At 40.9% G+C, this 24,723-nt stretch overlaps 1 protein-coding gene across 4 annotated transcripts in view; it reads left to right on the forward strand.

The window, feature by feature from the left end:
- The window catches only part of LOC126281338 (peptidyl-prolyl cis-trans isomerase FKBP4-like), a 126,066-nt gene that overhangs the window by 80,845 nt on the left and 20,498 nt on the right, over window positions 1–24,723 (forward strand). For all 4 annotated transcript variants that reach the window (XM_049980223.1, XM_049980222.1, XM_049980220.1 and 1 more), the window contains exon 8: window positions 6,804–6,992. In XM_049980223.1, the coding sequence (XP_049836180.1) occupies window positions 6,804–6,992 (189 nt within the window). The remainder of the gene's footprint in view (window positions 1–6,803; window positions 6,993–24,723) is intronic.

Raw genomic sequence — 24,723 nt, forward strand, 5'->3', positions numbered from 1 at the left:
TAGTATGTAATTGAAACGAATAATTCCACAAGGTTTTTGAAGAAAGCAAATGATAAAGTTCAAAGCTGATTTTCATATAGTCTTCAATGCATTTCAAATCTTCATGATAACACCACTTATAGCTCTTCTGTCATCATCTTGGTGTTCTTTAATGAGGGCAGCATAATTCATCTGAACAATGAGTTTATCTTGTGTTTCCTTTTTCTTTATAGTCTTCATAATTTCAAACATCCCCATCAGTAGCTTTTCAACCTTCCCAACCAATTGAAATCTAAAGCAGTGAGATACAGGGAAATTGGAATTTTTACTTCATCTAATAATGCTGGTTGCTCAATTTCAAGAAAGTCTAGATACAGAATACTGCAAGATAATGGGGTAACACAACAGGCTTACTCAACAGATTGTCTATCACACTGCATCTCACATTTACAGAGAAGTGTTCTTAAAATGTCTCAACAAAGGCATGTAGGTTTTCCTCAAACTACAGATTTGAGTTACTAGTGTTGTTGGTACCATCATATGGAAAAGTGGTTTCATTTAGACGTATTATGTGATTACAGTGTGGTTACTCAAGTGTTTTTCTGTTAACCAATGACAAAATTTCAGTCTTATACCATATCCATCTGTAAAGTATTGAATCCACTGTAAATGATAGAGGCTGTGCATACATGATATTCACTATATTCTCATGTGTGGAACACCAATATCTGCAGAAATTTATGTGAGCTTGTCGAAGAACTATGTTCAGTCAACTGTGTAATATCTACTTTGCCCACAGTATTTATTTGCATGCTCGAATGAAATATGGCTGCTTTGCTGCACACCAGTCCCAGGCAGTTTAGGGAAAACATGAGTAAACATTCTTAAATGTACCACCATGAGCATAGGAAGTCTCTACTGTATTATCTACATTGCATTCTTAAACAATACAATACGTTTTTACTATTCCTTCTGAAACAGCGTGCATATACGTAATGTGTGAATAGTAGTGGTCACTAAGCAAAGCTCTCAATTTATCTAAGTTATCATTTTCGTACACAAACAAAAGTTAGAGCCTCAAACCTTATTGGTTATAGCATTCTAAGTAGCTATCAAAACTGATCTTCCATTCACCTTCTGATTCTAAATAAATTGTGTCTATTGGACACATGTAGTTGGATAACTTGCAAATGGCCATTCCTTGTAGCTGCATGTAAAACTGAACATCACCGGGCTTAATGACACGGGAACTGAGCAGCAGATGACAAGATGTGTAGTGCACTCTGATAAGTCGTTATTTTGCTCATTTTCAAATGACACGAGGTGTCAACTGTGCTGTCATTTCGACTAGGCATTTCACACAGTGTATGTTGGTTCATAGTTCAGCTGTAGGTGGGTCTTGGGTGTGTAAAGGATCATTTTTGTGTTGTGGCCTGTGACCGCTAATTCTGGTTATTTCAACAGGCTCATATGTCTTCAGGATGACTACTAAGTGAATTTCCCTCTTATATGAGCTGGCAGTACCTGGTTCAAAGAGGCTGCATGTGTAAATGTCTCAATTGTCTGATGGTTCAGTCATCATTTGAATCTCGATTGGCTCTCTAAATCACCTGATGGTAGAGTCACAGAAAATGTCTGAGATTATTTGGAACAGCAGTTGGAACATAGAAATTGACATTGCTGCAACTTCGTAGCTCTATGTAATCTAATGATCCACAGAGCGGCTTCAGCTGTGATATGGTACACCTGAAGAAACTTATGAACCTATTTCCTTTCGAAGTTACAACCATTATTGAGGATACAGATACTGTTAACAGAGGATTTGTGTGGTGCCTCCTAGTGTGAATTCTTGTCTTCTTCATTTTAATCGTATCCAAAGCATCAAAGTATTGCACATAACAATAAAACTGCAAACTATGTACAGACATTATAAATACACAAAACTGCAACGAGTCACTTTTTTTTTTTTTTTTAAAAAAAAAAAAAAAAATACTCGTTTATTCTGTAAACAGGCTTTCAAACTTTTTCAGGCTCACCTTCAGATGGTGCATGTGGAAGTTACCTGACTATTTTATAATTTGATGCTGAAGATTGATTTACAACAGGATATGTGGCTTTGTAATTAGTCTCCACCTAGCAGCTTCCTATGTGATCGGCATCTTAGTGGAAGCTGCTGAGTGGATACTAATTACAAAGCCAACCACAGCATCAAGAGCCAATACCCATCATCATCTTTGTATTCTGCCAGCAAGCTGGGTAGACTGTTTATGAACAATTGGCCTCCTTTTTGGTCTACTTGTTTTATTTCTTGTCTTGATATTGTCCCCAGTTTTCTCCTATAGTGTCCGTATCTTCCTTTATCTGATCCAGGCATCTTTTTCTGTGTCGTCGTATTGGTCTTTTCTACTGCACATTTCTATCAAGTATTGTTTTGTCAGGCAGTTGCCTATCATCATCTTCACATGTCCAAACCATGATGTACTCAGTCTCTTTGTCATTGACTTCTACTTTCATATCTCTCCTGAAATCTCTGTTACCAATTTTCTCTCTTCTAGTCTTCTGCAAGACTGATCATAGAAAATTCATTTTACTTGCCTGAACTTGCACAAATCTGCCTTGTTAATTACACAGTACTTCACGCTGTGTTTAATAATCAGCGGGAGATAAGTTTTAAACATTGTCTGTTTCGCTCTCACAGGAACTCTTGCCCCCACACAATGTTCTGCATTTCATGAGGAAATGTAGATACAGCTATTACTCTGTTATGTACGTTTAGTTCGGCAATTCCTTTCTTTAATATACCAGGTAATTGAAAGCTTCCACACGTTCAATTTTCTTTCTGTCTAAATCCAGGTTGCCCTAACAGGTGTCCTGTTCATAATTATTGCTACTGTTTTGCTCCTCTACGCTGTCAGCTGATACTCTTTAAACTTGGAGTTCTATTTACCTAACCTTTCCTATTCGTTTCTCTTTAAATACACACGGCATCAGCCAAAGACTAAAGCATTGAGATCACAATTTCCTGTCTCTTTGATTTCCTTTATAATCACTTCCATAAATGCAATAAAAACACTGGGGAAAGTGCAGCAAATTATAAATAGTCATGTAACTTCCTTTTGCACTATCTGAAGATTAGCCTGAAAAGGTTAGAAAACTGGTTTATGGAATAAACAAGTATTTCAAAAAAAGTGACTGTATTTGTTTAATATAGTCACCGGTTTTTAAACATCCATAATGGATAACTTTCATCTACATATAAACAAACATGTAACCTGTGTAGTTAGGAAACTTCTGTAAAAATGAAGAGTTTTGCTTGAAACATAAACTTGAGTTGTCAACAAGCCCAGACAAAAAAAGGAATGAAAACTTCACTAGCTTTCAAGAAACCCTTTGGCTAGCTATGCATACAAGTGGATGAAGAAGGGGGAAACCGCACGCACGCGTGCGCGCCACACACACACACACACACACACACACACACACACACACACACTTACATTGTGTCAGTTCATCAACGTATTTCTTTCTAAAGTAATGTAATGTGTGTAAGTCATCAGACTTGCAGTTTGGTGTTAAAGAGGGGAGCACCATCATCAAAAGAATTTGTGTGTGTGTGTGTGTGTGTGTGTGTGTGTGTGTGTGTGTGTGTGTGTGTGTGTGTGTGTGAGAGAGAGAGAGAGAGAGAGAGAGAGAGAGAGAGAGAGAGAGAGAGGGGGGGGGGGGGGGGGGGCATTTCATTTAACCCTGCAAAAGTTGAGGGCAGCAATCTTATTTCAACAATTAGGGAACAGAATTGAATCTAACTAGAAATTTGTAAAGGGAGGATGCCACAGTCTTCCATTCTGGATCCATAGGTTTTCTTAAACTTATGTCAGTGAACTGACACTTAACATGCCAGAGGATTTGAATTTTTTTCTATTTTCACTGACACTATGTCATGGTGATAGATGCAAAATGTAGTTTAAATAATTGAGCCAATTGGGTAGTGAATAACGTTAGGTTTTGTTCACAGGAAATAGGTCGACTGAAACAAAACACAGTGCGTACCGTCTCTATCACAGTGATATTCTAAAAGGGAAATTTTAATGTCAAAAGTGATCAAATAAACATTGAGATATATCATTTTAACTTTTGAATACTAAAGACAGATTAAAAACCCAGTTAGCAGTATCATAATCAGGATCTTGTGCAGAAACAAAATGCTGCTATCTTTGCTGTAAGAATAATCCAAAAAGCAAAAATTTGTTTACTTTGCCTACTTTTTCATGACATTCATGCAGTATGTTCTTAGCCCATAAAAACACAATCAGAACGCTGCATTGTGCTAGTTAGTGAAATTCATGAAGGGCATTGTTCAGGCATCTCAGAATTGTATCTCGAGCATCCCTGTAGTCTCACTGCCTCTAGAGATTTGTGGTTAGTAATATGGATTCATTGAAACAAAAGGAACTGCCCTATTCAGTAAGTGAACACCAAACAAAAAAGGAATTTGGATGAAACTTTTTTAACCATCATCACCACCATGTTGTACAGGTTGCAGACCCCTTTTTGGTGGCAATCCACCATGATTCCGTCTCCACCCTGGCCCAGTTTTGTCCTCTTTCCATCACACAGTCCATTTGTGTGTCTGTCTTCCTCTAGATCTATTGCCTTGTATAGCCACTTTGAGTGTCCCCCGATAGCAATCTTTTAACATGTCCATATTCTCTTACTCTTGTCTCTCGTGCAATTCCTTACATGGGCTTCTATTCCAATGTTTCTCTCATTAACTCACTCCTTTCTCTAACCTTTCTAGTAAATCCTATTCTGTTACTTTGAAATTTGAACACCTTTTTGTCTTCGTTGCCCATGTTTCTAATGGATAAGAGAGTATTGGAGCATAGAACATTCATTTATAACTTTTGCTTATTTTTTGGTGGCACATCTTTGCTCCAGGCTAGCCTTGTTACACCCTGCAGAAAACGATGGACCTGCGTTTCTCTTTCACCTATTATGCTTTCCAGGTACTTGAAACTTTTCATTGTCTTTATTACTTGCCCTCTACCACTTACATCCACTGCTACTCTCCTCTTCTTCCTCATTGTCACAATAACTTCACACTTCTTTAACCACTGTTGTAAAAGTTGTGTTCTATTCTAGACGTTTCATCCACAGAAGCTTTCCAGCAGAGTGGAATGCTTCCAGTGATTTCAAATCTAAATTGGTATTTTTCTTATAATGCCCTCATTTTCTCCTGTACTGCAGTTTCTTGCGATAATTCAGAGCTTTTAACTGTTATATTGTTGGATATCATTGTGTGAGAAAATGAACACGTAATATGTTAATGTTTTATACTGTAGAGAAAACTATACCGCAAAATAAAAGCCACTAACTGACCTCAAAAATTCATCCAAATTAATACCAACCCATTGTGTACATGGAGTGAAAATAATCAGTTACAAGCTAAAGGTAACTGGTTATTTACAGGGTGATACACATTGTATATACTGCTGCAAATCTTTTGTATTATAGTCTTTAATTTTTACATATTTACATATTTTTATCAGCTTTCTGTGAATTAAGTAGTGAATCATTTCATGATCAAACAATTGAGTTATTTCTTGATCAAGTGGCTGCAGCTTACATGATCTCAGGGAACCTGATGAGCTGAAATAAATTGCAGATAACACAGACAATCTTCTTACTGGGGAAATTGTGAAAAGGGGGAAGGAGGTCACATAGAATCCACTTCCATTAAGTGTCGGGATAAATAGAGGTATGGTTTGCTTTTTGCTATTCAGCAGTCTGTTTTTGTGTGTGGTGAACAATAGCTATTACGTTTATTGGTGGCTAAGGTAATTATACTGTTTTCAGAGAATCGTGTGGTCACACAAAAATGAAGGATAATTAGTAATACGTTTAGATGATAATACTTGCTCGGTGGCACAAGCATTATTCACAGGTGGACTTACATCTTAAAAATGTCTAACCTCACACAGTTTAGAAACATTTAAGGTTGGTTCGTTGTGCACAATGATGCAATAATATGTACTCCATGGCTCTTAAGATCTATGGGCCACTGGACAAAGAGCCTTATCGTGCATAACAATGTAACATCTTCTATTGTGATACTAGTGATTGGTAAGAACTGGTGTTGGGCACGCTCATATGGAGAAATACAGTTTTTATTTTTCTCTTATGTGCAGAAGACTAGTTATAAATACATTACTGCAGTAATAAGGGCATTGACATTCACATTGGATTCCGAAAATGGATGTTTGGTAGTTGGATTGATAAAATTCCTAGTCCTGTATGTGACTTGAATTTGTTATTTGTATGTAAAATATGCATAAATGTAGAGTAATGTTCTCGGAACTTAGAAGTTCTACTGTAAGTTGTATTAATATATCAGCCATCAAAACATGCATTTCCTGTCTTGATGACTAGCAAGTTTGTTCCTTGCCTGTCATAGATATTGCTCTTTTTACTTATCTCAGAATCACATGAATCAACCTTTATTATTATTATTATTATTATTAAAAGAAAGTGCTTTGTTTAAGTTTGGGGGAAAATGTGCAGACACAACTTTCAACTTCTTTTGATACTTTTAGTGAAATGCTTGAAGATGTATACAATAGAGTTTCAAACATTGTGCTGAATAATTACACAAAAAGTTATAGTATAGAATCCAGAAGAACCACAAATAAAACTAAGCTCCAGTAAAACTGAGAGGAAACAAAACAAAACTGCACTCACAGACACTGCTTTAATGTACATTGTGTAGCAGTGCTAAATATTGATTATACATTAGGATATGTTGTTAGATTTTTTATTGTTGTCAACAGGCATACTTGGGACTGGGTGAACCAGAATTGGCGAAAACAGATTTTGAAGCAGTTCTAAAACTGGAACCAGAAAACAAAGCTGCAGCAAATAATATTGTTATTTGTAATGTAAAGATAAAGGAGCAGAGGAGTCGAGAGAAGAAGATCTATGCCAACATGTTTGAGAAGTTTGCTCAGAGAGATAAAGAGGTAAGTGTATGTAAAAGTTTTGTTGTCATTCTTTTGTTGTTAAGAGTATGTATGTACTATTTGCTAGTTATTTGCTTTTATCTGTAACTCATAAATTGCGCATGAATCTTCAACATTGTTATATTTCTGAAACACATGGGCTTTATTATTTCTAGTGGAGATACGTCAGAAAATGTGGGATTCTCGGGAAATGATTTTGCTTATAAAAGTCTGGAAATTGTGAAAGAATTGGTGGGAATTTCACCAGTTCACCGACTGAAACAGGAGTGTTGAATCGTTCTGTTACAAACAACTCTGCAAGATTCTTGTTTGGAAAATGATTGGTTGCGGAGTAGTGTAAGTGAAGGCAAAGCGATGCATTTGGTAATAGGATTTGTTGTTCACTGCGAAGTGCGTTTGACACACTCGTTGAAAAAAGGAATTTTTTGTCATTGCCATTAGTTCTCGGGTTGACAGGTCAACTTTTCATTGCTTGATTGAAAGCAATGAGCATTTCATTATTTGCCACGTTAGCGTGATTTGTCTTGTTCACACAAGATGGTTTTTAACTTGTATACCTATCTAAAAGTTACAAAAAGTGTCAGAAGTAGTTCTTCTTGTCGCCCTTTATCTCCCTGCCCTAAATGTGTCGACAGATTACCCTGTCTGAACTAACACTTCCTGTTGTCACATCTGAAATATCTTTCCATGTTATTCTTGTCAAACCACCCAGTATTCCCTTTAATCTCCATTTTGACTTTGACAAAATCCTTGGCTGACCGTATCATATTCAGAGGCCACAATCTTTACCCCAAGATTACTGATGCTAAAATTGTTCTCACTGTAAAACTTCTTTTTAAGACAATCATTGACTTGTGATTTTTGAGGTTTCCCCAGTGTAATGAGTATTCAGTGAGGTTTCAGGATAGCAGCTGGGTGATGTTGTCATTTGCCAGAATATTTAGACTAATAACATTCAGTCAGTCATGTGTGTGTTTTATATTGGAGTTACTGGTTCATATCACTAGGTTTATACTGAAAATTGGCCCTGAGGTGCATGCGCATAAGTTACTGTTGCTTGGGCACCCTCTGTGGAATTCACCACTTCCTTCGAATATGGCTCCATCTGTGGCACACAGGTGCATCTGTGCGTGCTCACCCTCTGTTGGATTGAGAGCCACATAGCTAAAATTCAGGTTTCAACATAATAAAACTAATTGTCACAAGCTGTAGAATGTATTCTTTTTTAAGGTATTGAAGAAATCACCAGATCCCATATCCAAGCAAAATCTGCCATTGCAGTTAAGATATTCTGAAAAACATATTTCTTAATGACTGAATCCCAGAGGGATCTCGTTGGGGTCAAGATTCCCATGGCAGTTCATTGCACATAAAATTGTTCAGGCTTGGGGCCTGAAGATAAATGGTGTTGAAACTAGTATCAGTGTTCAAAAAATTAAACGACATAGATTCAAATAGAACTGCTGGTTGTGTTATCATTATTTAAGTACTTTGTGTCCGGCTGCAGTGCCATCTTTCTTGACGGGTTACCAGAGACTGAGATCGCAGATGTTCCAACTCTTTTGCAAAGCTTTGTTTTATCTGGCACAACATGTTTGTTCAGATTCACCTCTGTACCAATTTTTTCCGAAAACTTAGTGATGTGGACCACCAGTCTATGGTGTAAAACGTTCAGCCAAAATATCACAGCAAGATGTAGACATCCTCTGGCCATAATCCCAAAACCTCATGGAATACATCATCAATTTGCCGAACCAGTGAATGGGCATGGAGCTGTCCCCCTCCAAACATCCAGCCAGTGCCTAGTTGCTGAGCATGTTCTCCAGCGTGATTCAAGGCACTTGAATCACTTCTATATCAGACAGGCCACTTGTTTCCTCCCAACCAGCATTATTTTTTTTTTCTCTAATTCAAAGGTGGGAACTTTATCTCCAGTGTAGCCTCTCATTCCATCGCACTCCTGAACTAAACTTCCTTTTTCTATCTGGTAAAATTTCATTCTTTAATTGTATTGAAAAGAAATATCACTTAAGAAAACCATAAATTCACAAACAGTCAAAATACTTGGCAAAGATTTGTTTTCCATAGGCAACATTCTAGTGCTGCCTATGTTGTCATCATTGTCACCCACACTAGTCTACCCTCTGCAAGCCTCTTCATCTCTGAATAAGTACTGCAACCTGCATACATTTGAACCTACTTACTGTATTCATCTCTTGATCTTCCTCAACAGTTTTTGTCCCCCATACTTCCCTTGAGTACTAAATTGATGATTCCTTGGTATTTAAGGATGTATCCAGAGTTGGGCAAAATTTATTCAAATGACTGATAATGAGTAAGATAACAATTATTGTTTATGAATAACAACTAAAAATATTTATTGAAATGGTTATTTACTTGACACGAATTACAAATATTTACATGCCAGTTGTGAAGAAAATGGTTCACAAACAAAAAGATAATTTTCAAATTCAGAAACATTTATTGCTCCACTTCTTTGTCATTTATAACACAGGTGTGCATTTTGTTGCTTTTGATTTACTGTTCTTTTGCAAATATTTCATCAGATAGTTCATTTTATTTTGGAAGATTTTACAGGTGCGTAAGAGGGTAGCAGCCTGTTACATCCTCTGAAGAGTGTCTTCATTTCAGGGTAACAATCAGAGAACGTTAAATTTTGATCATCTTGAGCAAAAATTTAAATTTGCCTTTGGTCTAACATAATGAATCTGATTCAAAATCATAAAGCCAATTTTCTTTTTCTGACAGAACATCATTTTCTGTCTCATCACTAGATTTCTGTGACAATTCAGTGGGTACTATAAGTGTGAAGTTTCTTGTAAGCCTTTCTTGATTGTGGACAGTGATGAATATGAACCATTTATTTTTAAATTGTGGTTAAGATGTTGCTGCAATACCTGCATGGTGTAGAAGGGCAAAGAAAATCTGCTAATTGTCTCTCAACACTTTCTCGATAGCAAGCTGCCAGTGTGCTCCAATATTTAACCTCCAGTTTTCGCATCCTTTTACATAGAGCCATCAAACAGGAACTAAAAGTCTGTAATTCCTTATTTTGTGCCCTATAGCATATCCTGAACTTTAGCAATAGGACGTGGATATGTTATAAATTCTTTTGTGTACTCAAATTAAGCGTGTCTCATAACATTTTTCAAAATCAAAGTGCTATGTAATTGGATCTACAGTTACTGTAATTGTTTGATTGTATTCTTCAAACTATTCCACCTTGTAATGCCAGGCCTTCACAGAGTTTATCCTAAATCACACACACACACACACACACACCACACACACACACACACAAACTGCAGTCTCGGGCAACTGAAACCATATGTGGCTGAAAGCTTTAAGTGTAAAATTCTTTTTGTTGTGTCTATATGCGGCTCGGCATCTTCACTATATGATGAGTAGCAACTTTTTTATTTGTAATAGTGTTACATTCCATCATGGATTTTCCATTGTTTGCTAGGTGGCAAAAACTTTCACAAAGTTGCTTCCATCGTCATTTACAGTAGTAACTACACTTTCTCTGTAAATTTCATCTGGCATCATGGCTACGCGTTCCATCAGTTTGAGGAAATCTCTGATGTGCTGATGTTTGACTGTCTTTTGAGGTTATCATCAGTCCATTGCTTCAGCTTGACCATATGAAAACTTCTTGTACATTCGTGTCCTGTGTCCTGCAATAATAATTTTATTTCTGAGGTTTTTTCCTTAAGGAAATCATTAAATTTCGGGTTTATTTTTGTTCCTTTGGCTAATTACATTTATACTGTAATCTGAAATGTTTGGATTGTCTACCATTTTAATAAAAAGATGGGTCTTCAACGGCATTCAGATAGATGGAAAAAAATAAATCTGATGATTCATTGCTATCTTTGACTGTGTCAATTTTGTCCTCATTTCATTTGGGGGAGCATAAACACAATTATATAATCAATCTAAACCTTTTGGTGTCTCCAGGTCTCTTCCACATAGGCAACCTTCTCTTATGATTTTTAAAGCAAGTGTTAGTGATGATTAAATCATGTTCTGTTCAAAATTCTTCCAGGCGGCTTCCTCTACCGTTCCTTTCCCCCGGTCCATAATCAACTACTATTTTTTTCTTTTCTTCCCACTATTGAATTCCATTCCCCCATCATGATTAAATTTTGGTATCCTTTAGCAATCTGAATAATTTCTTTTATTCCATAATACATTTCTTCAACCTCTTCATCTGCATGGCTACTTGGCATTTAAACTTGTACTGCTGTGGTAAGTGAGGCTTCATGTCTTACCTTGGCTACAATAAAGCATCGCTATGCTGTTCATAGTAGCTTACCTGCATTCCTGTTTTCTTATTCTTTATTAAATCTACTCCTGCATTACCCCTATTCGATTTTCTTCTTATTACCCTGTATTCACCTGACCAGAACTCCTGATACTCCTGCCACCAAACTTCACAATTCCGACTATGTCTAACTTCAATGTATTCCTTTCCCTTTTAAAATTTTCTAACCTACCTGCCCAATTAAGGGATCTAACTTTCTATGCTCCAATCCATAGAATGTCAGATTTGTTTCCCCTGATGGCAACATCCTCCTGAATAGTCTCCGCTCATAGATCCGAGTGGGTGACTGTTTTACCTGTGGGATATTTTACCCGAGAGAACACCATCGTCATCTAACCATACAGTAGAGCTGCCTTTCCTTAGGAAAAATTATGGCTGTAGTGTCCCCTTGTTTGCCATACCAGTGCAGCAAGGCCATTTTGGTTGATGTTACAAGACCAGTTCAGTCAGTCATCCAGACTGTTGCCCCTGCAACTACTGAAAAGGCTGCTGCCCCTCTTCAGGCATACTGCAGAAGATGAATGGGTAGCTTTAAGAGATGAAATAGTGAAGGCAGCAGAGGATCAAATAGGTAAAAAGACAAGGCCTAGTAGGAATGTTGGATAGCACAAGAGTCTCCAATTTAATTGATTAAAGGAGAAAATTTAAAAAATATAGCAAATGAAGCAGGTGAAAGGGAATACGAATTTTAAAAAAATGAGATTGACAGGAAGTTCAAATTTGCTAATTGAGTTGCTAGAAGACAAATGTAAGGATTTTGAACATATTTCACTAGAGGAAAGATAGATGCCGCCAAAGGAAATTTAAAGGGGCCTTGGGCAAAAGAGGAGTATCTATATGAATATCAGGAGCTCAATTGGTGAAAAAAAATCGTAAGCAAGAAGGGAACGCCAAAAGGTGGCAGAAGTACATAGAGGGTCTATACAAGGGAGATTTACTTCGAAGCAATATTATAGAAAGGGAAAGAGAGGTAGAGATGAAGATGAGATGAGACATATGATACTGCAAGAAGAATTGGACAGAGATCTGAAAGATCACAGTTGAAACAAGGCCTTGAGAGTAAACAACATTCCATCAGAACTACTGATAGCCTTCAGAGAGTCAGCCATGACAGAACTCTTCCATTTGGTGTGAAAGATGTCTGAGACAGGCGAAATACCTCAGATTCCAAGAAGAATATAGTAGTTCCAATTCCAAAGAAAGCTGTTGCTGACAGGTGTAAAATTACAAAACAACCAGTTTAATAAGTCGTGGTTGTAAAATACTAACACACTGTTGTATAGAAACCAGATGGCAGTTATGAGAGTCAAGGGGCATGAAATTCTTTTAGTTACTCGATCTACACGTCTAATCTTCAGCATTCTTCTGTAACATCACATTTCAAATTTTCCCATTGTCTTCTCACTTAAGCTGCTTTTTTGCATTCTGTATTTCACTTCAAACCCAGTTTTTTTTTAATTTAGTTTATTATTTTACTTATTTTATAGACACTCTCCATTCCATTAAACAGCTCTTCCAGGTCCTTTCCCATTTCTGTAGAATGAAAGTGCCATCAACAAATCTCAAAATTATTTCTTTCCAAATTTCTCCTCAGTTTGCTCTACTGGTGATTGCTCACTTAACAGATAAAATAACATCTACACTACAGATCTGTCTCAACGCCCTTCTCAATTACTGTTTCTCCTACCATGTCATTAGACTCTTACAGAAACACACTACAAGTGTAAGAGTTGTATATAATCTTTTACCACCTAAATTTTGCACCTGCTACCTTCAGAATTTCAAAGAGTATTCCCATCATACTGGTGAATGCCGTATTTAAAAATGGTGAGGGGGTGGGAGGAGGATTAATCCTCGATTTTAAGATGGATTAACAGCAATAATAAAAAAAGGTACATGGTTATTCACCACATAGTAGAGGCATTGAGTGGCAGACAGGCACAGTGAAGAGGACTGTTACATCCTTCATCTGATGAGGAAAAAAAATTAATAATAATAAATAAGTAAGTAAATAAAATAAAACAGGCTCACATGCCCATGAGTATGACTTGCACACATACGGCCACTGTCATCTCCTGGCACTAAGGTCCAGCTAGTATTGCGTCTGAGGTGAGCCGCAAACTTGCTAAGGTGGGTAGTGGGAGTGCAGACGAGGTGTGGGAAAGGGGAGGGATAGTAGGATAGGAGTGGGAGAAGATGCTGGTGCTGCCGGTGTCATTGTGTAGGGACATGGTGGGAACAGGTTTGGGGGGGGGTGCTAGGTCCAGCATAGGGATTCTGTGTGAGGGAGTCATGGGGTGGGAGGGGGGGGGGATTTTCAGATGGGACAGGAGAGAAGTAGAGAAGGTGAAGACTATTCAGGTTCATAGGTTGGGTAGAGGATTAATGTCGGGCTGGATAGAGGGTAGATATATGGATAAGGAAGAAAAGGTTGAGGCCATAGGAATCACATGAACCGAAGGATGTGTTGTAGGAAAAGTTTCCACATGCACAAATCAAAAAAAAAGCTGGTGTTGGTGGGAAAAACCAGATGGCAAAGGCTGCAAAGCAGTCGTTGAAGTCAGGCACTAATGTTGGGCATCATGTTCAGCAGCTGGATGATGCAGCTATCTCCTGACAACCGTTTGGCAGTTGCCGGCCATTCCTGTGAACAGATATGATGTTAATGTCCAAGTAAAATGTAGCACAACGATTGCAGCTATGCTGGTAGATTACATGGCTGATTTTACAGATGGTCATGCTTTTGATGATGTAGGGGATGGCTTGATATAGGACTGGAGCAGGTGGTAGAGGAAGGATGTATTTAGGTCCCTTACCTAGGTCTATTTTTAAGATACTAGCCATGAGGAAGTGAGTTGGGAGCAGGAGTGGAATAGGGGCAGACAAGGATATTGTGTAGGTTGAGTGGACAGTGGAGCACCGCTGCAGGAGAATAGTGGTGAAGATTTCTTTTGTTTCAGGGCATGCCTAGAGTTAGTTGAAACCCTGGCAGAAAATGTGGTTCAGTTGCTCCAGTCCTGGGTAGTACTAGACAGTTGTAGATGGAAGACTTGCATATATTCTCTCACTACCACCTACTCCAGTCCTGCCATTGGCATCTCCTGCGCCATCAAAGGCAAGGCCACTGATGAAGACATCCATGTGATCTACCAATGTGCCTGCAACCGCTGTATTGCATTCTACATGGACACGACAATTAATGGTCAGTCTGCACTAGTCGCCACTGCTAAAGTGTGTCTGAGAGACAGCTAGACCATGCAGTTGCTGAATGTGACACCCAAAGTGATATTCTTGACGTAAACAGCTGCTAATAACATCTTACCTCACCCATATCCTCCCTTCTCCTCCCAGTACCTCAACTATACTCAGTACCCACCTCAGCAAAGTTTGATACTCCAATCCCAAATCCAACACAGCGTATCACACCGAATACGAATTGGTTAATCAAGACATTTTCTGTGCCGACGGACATACAGACACAGAAACCCTGCCAACTCAGCTGTATGGATTACCTAAGATCCATAAGAATAACATTCCACTAAGACTGATTGTTACTGCTCCTGGCTCACCAACATATGAACTTGCAAAACACTTTGCCTCTCTGCTCCAGCAAAACCTGGGGAAGACTGACATATACATTAAGGACTCGGGACATTTCATAGAGAAGCTGAAGGAACTAAAACTTACACCAAACGTCATCCTGGTCAGCTTTGATATTGTTTCTTTGTTTACAAAAATGCCACTCGGTGACTCTGTGGAGCACATCAATTCCGTCTTCCCACAAGACAGCACTAAGCTCTTCCATGCATGTTTCACCACAAGCTATTTCATGTGGAGTGCCAACTTTTATGAACAGCTGGAAGGCATCACCATGGGTATTCCTTTTAGTCCAGTGGTGGCCAACTTCTTCATGGAACACTTCGAAGCACAGGCACTGGTCTTGGCACCTTGTAAACCTCAAGTGTGGTACAAATACGTAAATGATACCTTTGTGTGCAGCCATGGTGAGAAACAGCTCGGTGAGGTATAAAAAAGAGCCAAACACTCAGTGAAGTGAGAAAGTAGAAAAAGAAATGGCGGGTACGGCATTTCTGCCATACATTCTCAGAGTGACAGACAGAATCAGCCATATATTGTGCAAGAACAGTGTAAAGATTATTTACAAACCAACAAAGAAAATCAGTGTCTCAGATCGGCAAAGGAGAAAAGGGACCCACTTGCAATGCTAGGAATATACCGCATTCCATGCACATGCGGAAAAGTTCATGTTAAAATAACTGGATGATCCATCAACACCAGGATTATAGAATATAAACAGGTGGAGAAATATGCTGTGGCAGAGCATGCTCTGTGTGAGACTGATCATGTGGTAAAGTTTGCCGACATGGAAGTTCTGTCTGTAGAGAAGAACTACAACACCTGCTTTTTCAGAGAACCTGTAGAAATACACAAACACAGGAACAGCTTCAAGAAGAAGAGGAAAGCCTCGAGGTAAATGGATTCTGGCTTCCCGTGCTGCAGCGAACATATGTGACAGGTGGCAAGAGGAGAACCGCCCCAGAAATGACCATGGAAAAGCCCTCGGATGTTGGTGCGCCAGGTACATACAGTCTGTGGCTGTGAGCTCGGTTTCAGTCCACCACCAGCAATGGAGGGTGAAGCTTTGACAATGCCAGCCACTCATGCTGGCAAATCATCAGACGAACGTCAGCCGAAGAACCCAAGACAGAAGCCAACAGCCAGTTTGTTTGCTACTCACCTCAAATGCAGCCGTAGTCAGGCTGCAGCACACAGAACGTGTGCGTGTGTGGGAGGGGGGGGGGGGGGGGAGAGAGAGAGAGAGAGAGAGAGAGAGAGAGAGAGAGAGAGAGAGAGAGAGAGAGAGAGAGTTTTCTATGTTCCATGAAGAACTTCGATAAGGTGAATATATTGATCACTCTTCTTTATGCCTGTCTGTCACTGAACATCTCCTCTACGTGGCAAGCAGTATTGTATATCCGTATGATAATGTTGTTTTTCCTAGATTGTGGAACTAAGAGTCCCTTCCTCAGTAATGAAAGCATTATAGTCAGAGGCATTTCAGAGAGGAGGGGTAGGTCACTCAGGCTTCAAGATGAGAGGTGGCACCTGCTGTGAGGAGGAGGCCAGACAAAGGGATCAGTAAGACCAGACACTGTTTACAGTAAATGAAACCAATCCATTCATACAAAGAGGAAAATGTGAAAAATTAGGACACTCCTGTTATGAGGATGAATAGAGACAAAGATGAGGCATGTATAATGTTGTCTGTCCTTTCCCTCACTGCAAGTGTATCCCTGTCTGTTCATTGGTCAACAATTGAGCTGTGTGACAAGAGAGACTGTACATGTGGCAGAGATAAGAAACAATGACAGGAGGACCAGTTAAGATAAAAATCGGATAACTGAAATTTTTGTCATTAAAACAGGATAGTTGATATCCCCGTGTGCTGTTGCTCAGTCTGTTCAGTGTGTAGGTGTGCAAAATAATATAGAAATGTTCTGAGCTTGTGCATTTTAAGTTCTCATATATTACATGGGGTTGTAACAGGTTGAAATGTGTCAGTAATACTTAATTCCTCTCTGGTTAGAGAACTTTTGAAAACCAAACAGAGGAAAGCTGAAAGAGAAAGATGTTTTGATGCTGTGATGTCTTTCTATTTAGTGGGAAACATTTTTCAAACATTTGCTGAAGACTGTGCTCAGTAGGTGGCGCGCGCACACACACACATTACTAGAGTCACACCACGAGCATTCTGTGTCAGCAGTTCTCAAAGACGGCCAAGATTCTTGCAGTGGAAGTCAGCTCTACTAAAGGTGACAATGGCTCTGCGGTTGATGGTGTGTGGTGTGATGTCATCCACAAAGAGATGACAGGATGTGGCATCCATGCCTGGGATATAATGTGCACTACCCCCTTTCCACTTGCCCCCTCCCCTGCCTCTGCTTGCTTATGGTATGAGCCTTGCCCTTACTCTGGAAAGTGGCCGTAATGGAGGAACCAAGTATCGCGATGGGAGACCCTAACTTGTGACTGCTGCTGGTGGCTCCATGTTGCACCTTGCCTGATGTGGCCCTATGTCCTGGTAGAACTGCTAGGTCGTTAATGAATATGCTACCAAAATGATTATTTTGCAGCACACCTGTTCCAATGCACTGCTTCTAGCTATGGTTTCAACAACACTGCTGAAATCCATCGGCAGAGAAATCTCCTTGTCTGTACTGCAAGAAGAGTGTTTAACGCTATGCTGGCCCAGCCAAGCTGGGTCTGTCTTGCACTGTATCAAAAGCTCTTACCATAATCGGAATGCCAACACCTAGGGCCTGCTGGCAGCCTTCGGCTGCTGCGATGCTGCACTATCGTATTCAAATTTGCCCCTCAGGTCCCCAGTTGAGAATGATTTGCACCTAAGATTCTCAAGTTTTCATAACAAGTTTCCATCACAAGACCATCTGGCAGCTTAACCCTCGAGGTTCAGAGACAGCAGTTAAACTACAAAGCTTCTTCACTAAATGTCCTCAAAGGCTAATAAGTTTCTTATTACTACTCCACTTAAAAGTCCATTAGTTGACTTCGAACACACGTACACCTTGCCTTTATACTTTTTGTCCTGCTGTAACGTATCCTTGGCATTTATCTCCCCCCTACTCTAATGGCTTGTTCTGTGACCTCTTAAACTCTAAGGAATACATGTCTCGCCAACATTCACACTACAATATTCCATGTATAGTCATTATCATGTTCTAGGGATCCAATCTTCTGGAATTTGCCCTTCAGGTGGATCGGGTTGACTGGTGGCGCTCTGCCCGAGACAGATTAAGGGTACACACAACAGAGTTATTGCTATTATAGCACTACATGTGGTGACTTTCAAGGCCAGTCACTTCAACTTTGTAGTTCCTGCAACTATGGTTGGTAGATGAGAAGTTGACCCTGTTAAGTGTCATGCTATCCCACTGATTAATGACCCACTGCCACCCCAGCTCCACTTACTTTATCTGTGACAGCTTTCTATGGTTGTAGCAGCTTGCCACTGCTGCCATGTTTTTTATATGTAATAAATCCAGGGTACCCAGCTTACTGGAAATACGGTTTAGGTTCCACAGTATACCTTGGACAATCATATCCTTTCGTTTTGCCCAAGAACAACTGCACTATACATGCATCTGCACCAGTTTGAATCACTCTGGCCAGACACACAGTAACCTCGTCCCTCCTCTCACCACTACATGTCTATACCTCCTCCTGAAATCAGTAAGTAACTAGTCCTTACCTGTACAATTTTCCCTAAGGTCCCCACTCTCACCGATTAGGGTGAATAGTGTAACATATAAACTGTTCAAAACTACCTGCTACAAGGAATCAAACAAGTACTTACAACTTTGCCGGTCAGTCCTCGCCTGTATCAACTCAACATGGTAACGGAGGTAAACTCTACTTACTGTGCTCTGTAATCAGCCCCAACTTTGATGGTAATTCCCTCGCATCCTTTGTGATCCCAGCAAGTATTGCTCTGGTAACAACAGGACTGGAGTCAGCTGCCCTTGTAGTGCATGGTGAATAGCTTCCTGCAAGCTCACCATTGCCATCTGTGTGTCCCACATGCTGTCTGTTAATGATTGTAACAGCTGTGTTGTAATGAGTCTTACATCCAACCCATGCAGCTGCCAAATTATGTCGTCCTCCGATGTCTTTGCACATTCCAACACCTTGCTAGTCAGCTTCCGTAGCATATGCATATTGTTCTAAACTTCGTTCGCCAAGCTTGTTATCTATGTGGTATGCCACTCCACTGTAGATTTGCTACCCTATGCCAACTTACTCACCACTGCTACAGTCCCATTTCACTCTATGATGTCAGTGGCTGGAATACAGTCTTCAAAATTTTCCCCTCAGCATCTATTCAACTCTCTTCAGTTGACATAGCGAATGCGACACAACTTCCAGTGCTTGCTGCTCCTGTTACCATAATGTTCATAAGATTTGCACAACTTCTCACTTCCCCAGAAACTTCCCTAAGCACACTCCTGCTCATGTCTCCCCATTGAAGCCCAGAAAACACGTCCATCCTCCTCACTTAATTCCTTCTTCTGCCTCTTTGTCTAAAAATTGAGAGGAAGTGAAAATTGGGAGAGCAGGCATGGCTAGAGGAGAAAAGCAAAGCTGTAGAGGAGAAAAGCAAAGCTGTAGAAATATGCATTACTTTGAATAAGATAGGTGGCAAGCCAGTAACAAGTAAAGAATGGAACGGTGAAAGGGGGTAGGAATGTTGCAGGAGCATTCTTCAACATAAACTGCATCCTCAGATACTGATAATGACCCCAGGTAACTGAGAATGCTGTCTTCGATCGTTCCTTTAGAACCACCACCTGAACTCCTTAACCCTCACCATACAAAGGGAGTGGATGGGGGGGGGAGTGTTATGCCCACCTTTTGAAAATATTCTAATATAGCCACATATTTATATTTTAAAATTTTGAAAATAATTTTTATTGTTTTTAACAATTTCTTATAGCAGATCCCGTCATTACTTTGAATTCTCCAGGAAACTGTGATACAAAAAATTAAGTTAAAATAGTGAGTTTGACTTTTCACTACTACTGTCATATTAATATTTTCAAGTTCAGTACCCTTCTTACTAAGTTATACATCTGTAAAAAGTACATTTTGAATAAAACTTGGTGACAGTTGATGAGATTTATATTTTTTAAATTTCTTTACGGTAATCATAAGGTACCACTCCTCTCTATGTACATGTTATGGAAAGTGTATTGGTATTGTGAAAATTCTCTTCAAAGATATTTTCAACAGGACCCTACCTATACATCGGCAACTATTTAAGAAAACTCTTGTTAATATAAGTTTTACAACAGTTATGAAATTTGTTTCAATTTTCTTATGGTGAGCACAATGCTTTGTGGAAAATGCATTGGTACTGCACCAAGTTATCGATGGTCTCTGATGTTTGGTATAGGGTATGCATCCATCATTGTCTTGTGGTCGTGGTGGTCATGGTGGTGGTGGTGGTGGTGGTGGTGGTGGTTCTTCATACCCCAACAACTACTTCTCCATTTGCACTCTTTTACTCCTGTTGTGTGCTCCACCTTCTTACATAATTTAATCTTTGTGGGCGGCTTATGGTTGCCTGTGTATCACACCGTTTGTATACTAATCATCATCCTCTGGAATGTCCAGATTTGTTGTTTCATCTCTTCAGTGCTAAAATTGTCCAGACTGGTGTATACCAGTTCCACCATTGCTCTCCTGTAATGTTAAAGACTCCTTTTATTGAAACAACTGACCCTTAAAACATCGTTTACCTCCAGCAGCTCTACTACACACAACATATCGAAAGATACTTCCGGCTTCATGTTTGCCCAAAGCAATTTACACAAATCAAGCCTTAATGTATTTGTCTGCAGTTCAATTGGATTAACCAATATGATACACACCTCGTGACAGTTCAACACCAGGGACTGCTTCTCCCAGGTGGAATGTTCACCCAGTAAGTTTCACCATGTGTAGCCAGAGATCAGTTTTGGCATGATGTTGGTCCGAAAAGTCCAACCCCAGGACCATGCAGTAACCCTCACTCGTGAGGCACTATTTCCACCCACTGCTTAAACAGAGCTGCATTTACCTGAATATCTCGGGCCGCTGACACCAGTGGCTTTACATCATTATCTCTAAGCCTGGGATATGAGCTGTTGGCTTCCCCCCATCCCCGCCCCTAGCCCGCACCCCTCCCGTCCCATCCCGTCCCCTCCCCTCCCCTAGACTGCAAATGAATTCGCACCTGTTATGCCAGTGTGCCATTCTAGTCACATTTCAACAACACTGCTGAAGCATGTTGGCAGAGAAGTACTCTTGTCTGTGCGATAAGAAGAACAATGCCTTACTTCTGTGCTGGCTGAGCCAAGCTGGGCCCTCTTACAATACATCAACGGGTCTTTTTACTGTAATCAGAATGCCAACACCTTGCACTCAATGGCAGCCAGTTGCTGTTACAGACTTCATTGGCGTATTCTCACGAATTTGGCCTTAAAATGGTAGTGGCATTACATGAAGATTCGTAAAGTTTGCATAACAGATCAGTAAACTCGCTTACAGGTTGCTTGTTTTTGCATGAGAACTGTTGTATAAAAGTGATTGTATGTATGTAATTTGGTCGTGCAATGTGTATACTGCTCCCGTGAAACTTTATAGGATTGATTGCTGTACAGGCGCTGATGATACCGACACTGCTTGATGATTATTTAGGGCAGTCTCACTTGAAGATAATGGTAACTGACAGTGTTTTCACTTGTCGATTGCTAACCACGGACACACTCACTTTGTGTACCACACGCTCTAAAAAACATGTTATAACGACTTAAAGCTCATAGTCTGGTTACATCACATGAAAAACATAGGTATGTTGTACCTTGCCGAAATTGTGGAAATAACTACTTTTATTTGGTGTATTAATGTTACAGTTTTGTTGAAAAGGCGTTTGACATGCTGTAATGTTTAGGAGAAAGTGTTCTTATTCCAGCATTTTTTGGTGAGTGTGAACTTTGAGGAGTCGTGAAAGTCAGATCTTAACTAGAAGAAAATTTTTCTCTGTGCAGTTCGAAGGTACAGTCATTTTCTACTCACCAGTGATCTTCGTAAAAAAAATGCAGCCTCTGTTGTTGCCTTTGATTGCTGTTACATTTTTATACACACACATCCACATAAACTATTAATATTACATATTTTATATATTTGATCATGTGTCTTTATGCAGAGCTGGCCAGATCATCCTTCTTCTTATGGACCAATGTGCAGCACATCCACCCGAAATAGTTGGGGAAATGTCAGAGTTAATTTTTTCCTTCCAAAATATACCAGTGTTTTATAGCCACTTGATTTCGGAATTATTGCAAATTTCAGTGTGCACTATTGGGAAAAAACTGGTTCAGCACTTGATTGCCCTAACCAGTGCAGGAAATGAAAATCTCTCCATTAACTTTAGTACAAGCCATGGGATGTATTTCAGCTGCCATGGCAGCTGGTGTCATCCTCCACAATCGACAATTGTTTCCCTAAAGCTGATGCCTAACTAAGAGACCGCCACCAATGATGACAGTAGTGATGGTGTAGTTGTGCCTGGTGAGGAGCTAGCTCTAATGGAGGTTGCAGATTTTGACAATTTTATTCATTTTTATGACACACTTATCGTTTGTGTGGAACCATAGGATGAGGAGATTATTGTCATCAGGGCAGTGATGATTAAGAAGGTAGTCCAGCTTAAAGTGACAGCAATGGAAAAGGAGATGAATTCTTGAAACACCTAAACTGAGTGAAGCATTAAGTGCAATCAGTGTATGCAGGCGTTACGTCGGTGTGAAAAGTTGTATCTAAAAAGCTCAGAAACTCTGAATTCATTCCCCCCTGTGGGTTTGGGGGTAAGAATAGGCCCACGGTATTCCTGCCTGTCGTAAGAGGCGACTAAAAGGAGTCTCAAACGTTTTGGCCTTGTGGGATGGTCCCCTAAAGGGTTTGACCTCCATCCTTCTAAATTTTCCGAAGAGCGAGCCGATTGGGGAAGGGCGCCTTACAAGGAGCGATGTGTCCATCATGCATTACCATCTCTAGCCAGGTTTGTCGTCATCGCTTAGCAGTCCCGCTCACCTACCATCTCTTGGGCGTGGATTTGTTCTTGGGTGCAGTTTATTGCAGTCTGCTATGCTGTGTCGCTTTATGCGCCAATGACGATATTGGACTACATCACCTGAAATCCAGCACGGTAGCCAGTCCGTTGTGGTGGGGCCGCCATGTACCCTGTTTGTTGTAGCCCCCTGATTACACAGGGATCGCTCTGCTGGCCATCCTGCCAGGTGGTCATTGCTGAGGCTGGGTGGCGCCCGTGGGGAGGGCCCTTGGTCGGAGTAGGTGGCATCAGGGCGGATGACCCACAATGAAGCGTGGTACATCATCTCTTGCTGGCGGCCTGCCGCCAGCAGTCTCTAAGCGTTCCAGGGCTCAATACAACACAACTACATATGACCCCAAATCGTTCCCCTCCCTGGCTACACCATGGGAGGAACGAAAGACTAAGGATGCCAGCGAACCATACTCGCCCGCTACCTGGTGTGTACAAGAGCTGATGGTGAATCCTTTACATCCATGAAGCCTCAGTTCTTCGTCGAGTACTTAGAGGACAAGTTCGGGGAGGTGGAGGGCTTGTCCAAAATGCACTCGGGCTCGGTTTTGATCAAATCGGCGTCCTCCGCCCAGTCCCGCCGGTTACTCGATTGTAACAAGCTGGGGGATGTTCCGGTTACAATCACGCCCCATAAGAGTCTTAATATGGTCCAGGGCATAATATTCCATCGGGATCTTCTATTGCAGTCCAATGACGAGCTTCGCGCCAATTTAGAGCGGCGAGGTGTTCACTTCGTCCGGCGCGTACATCGTGGTCCAAGGGATAAGCAGGTTGCCACCGGTGCCTTCATCTTGGCCTTCGAGGGTGATACTTTACCTGAGAAGGTCAAGGTGATGGTCTATCGTTGTGACGTCAAGCCATATATCCCTCCCCCGATGCGGTGCTTTAAGTGCTGGAAGTTCGGGCATATGTCTTCCCGCTGTACTTCCAGCCTCGCATATCGAGATTGTGGACGCCCATCACATCCCAATACTCCATGTGCTCCGCCTCCCATCTGTGTAAACTGCGGAGAGCACCACTCGCCTTGCTCGCCAGACTGCAGGATCTTCCAGAAAGAGCGCAAAATCATGGAGTATAAGACCCTGGACCGCCTGACATACACTGAGACCAGGCAGAAGTTCGAACACCTCCATCCTGTTCGAATGACTGCCTCTTACGCCGCGGCTACTACTGTTATGGCCCCATTAGCTCTCCCTCAGACTGCCACCTCTCAGAGCCGGAATGCTACACCTGCCCCCTTGATGGTGGGGGGCACTTCACTCTCTGCTGCTCCTGCACTACCTGCCTCAGGAGCAGCAACCCCCCAACCATCGGGGACATCAGTCCCCACTTCTAAGCTGGGGAAGCCTCAAACTTCCCCGGCTCGAATAGCACGGAAAGGGTCCCTTGGGTCCCTTCCTTCCCAGGTTTCCGCCTCAGGGAAGGGTGACGTCAGCCACTGGAAGAAAAGCAGACCAGCGGCTGGTCGCAGGGCTTCCCGCTCCTCCTCCGTCCCGGAAACTGACTCGCATGAGCCCTCCCAGCCAATGAAACCCAAGGACCAGAGAGACAAGATGAAGAAGAAGACCTCTAAGGCCAAGGAACACGCGGTGGCATCCACCCCACTGCTCCCTACAGGCTCTGCGTCCGAGGATAAGGTAGAGATCCGGGCGTCCGCTGAGGACCTGGATCTCGCC

Source organism: Schistocerca gregaria, chromosome 7, assembly GCF_023897955.1.
Source record: "Schistocerca gregaria isolate iqSchGreg1 chromosome 7, iqSchGreg1.2, whole genome shotgun sequence".
Classification (NCBI taxonomy): Eukaryota; Metazoa; Arthropoda; class Insecta; order Orthoptera; family Acrididae; genus Schistocerca; species Schistocerca gregaria.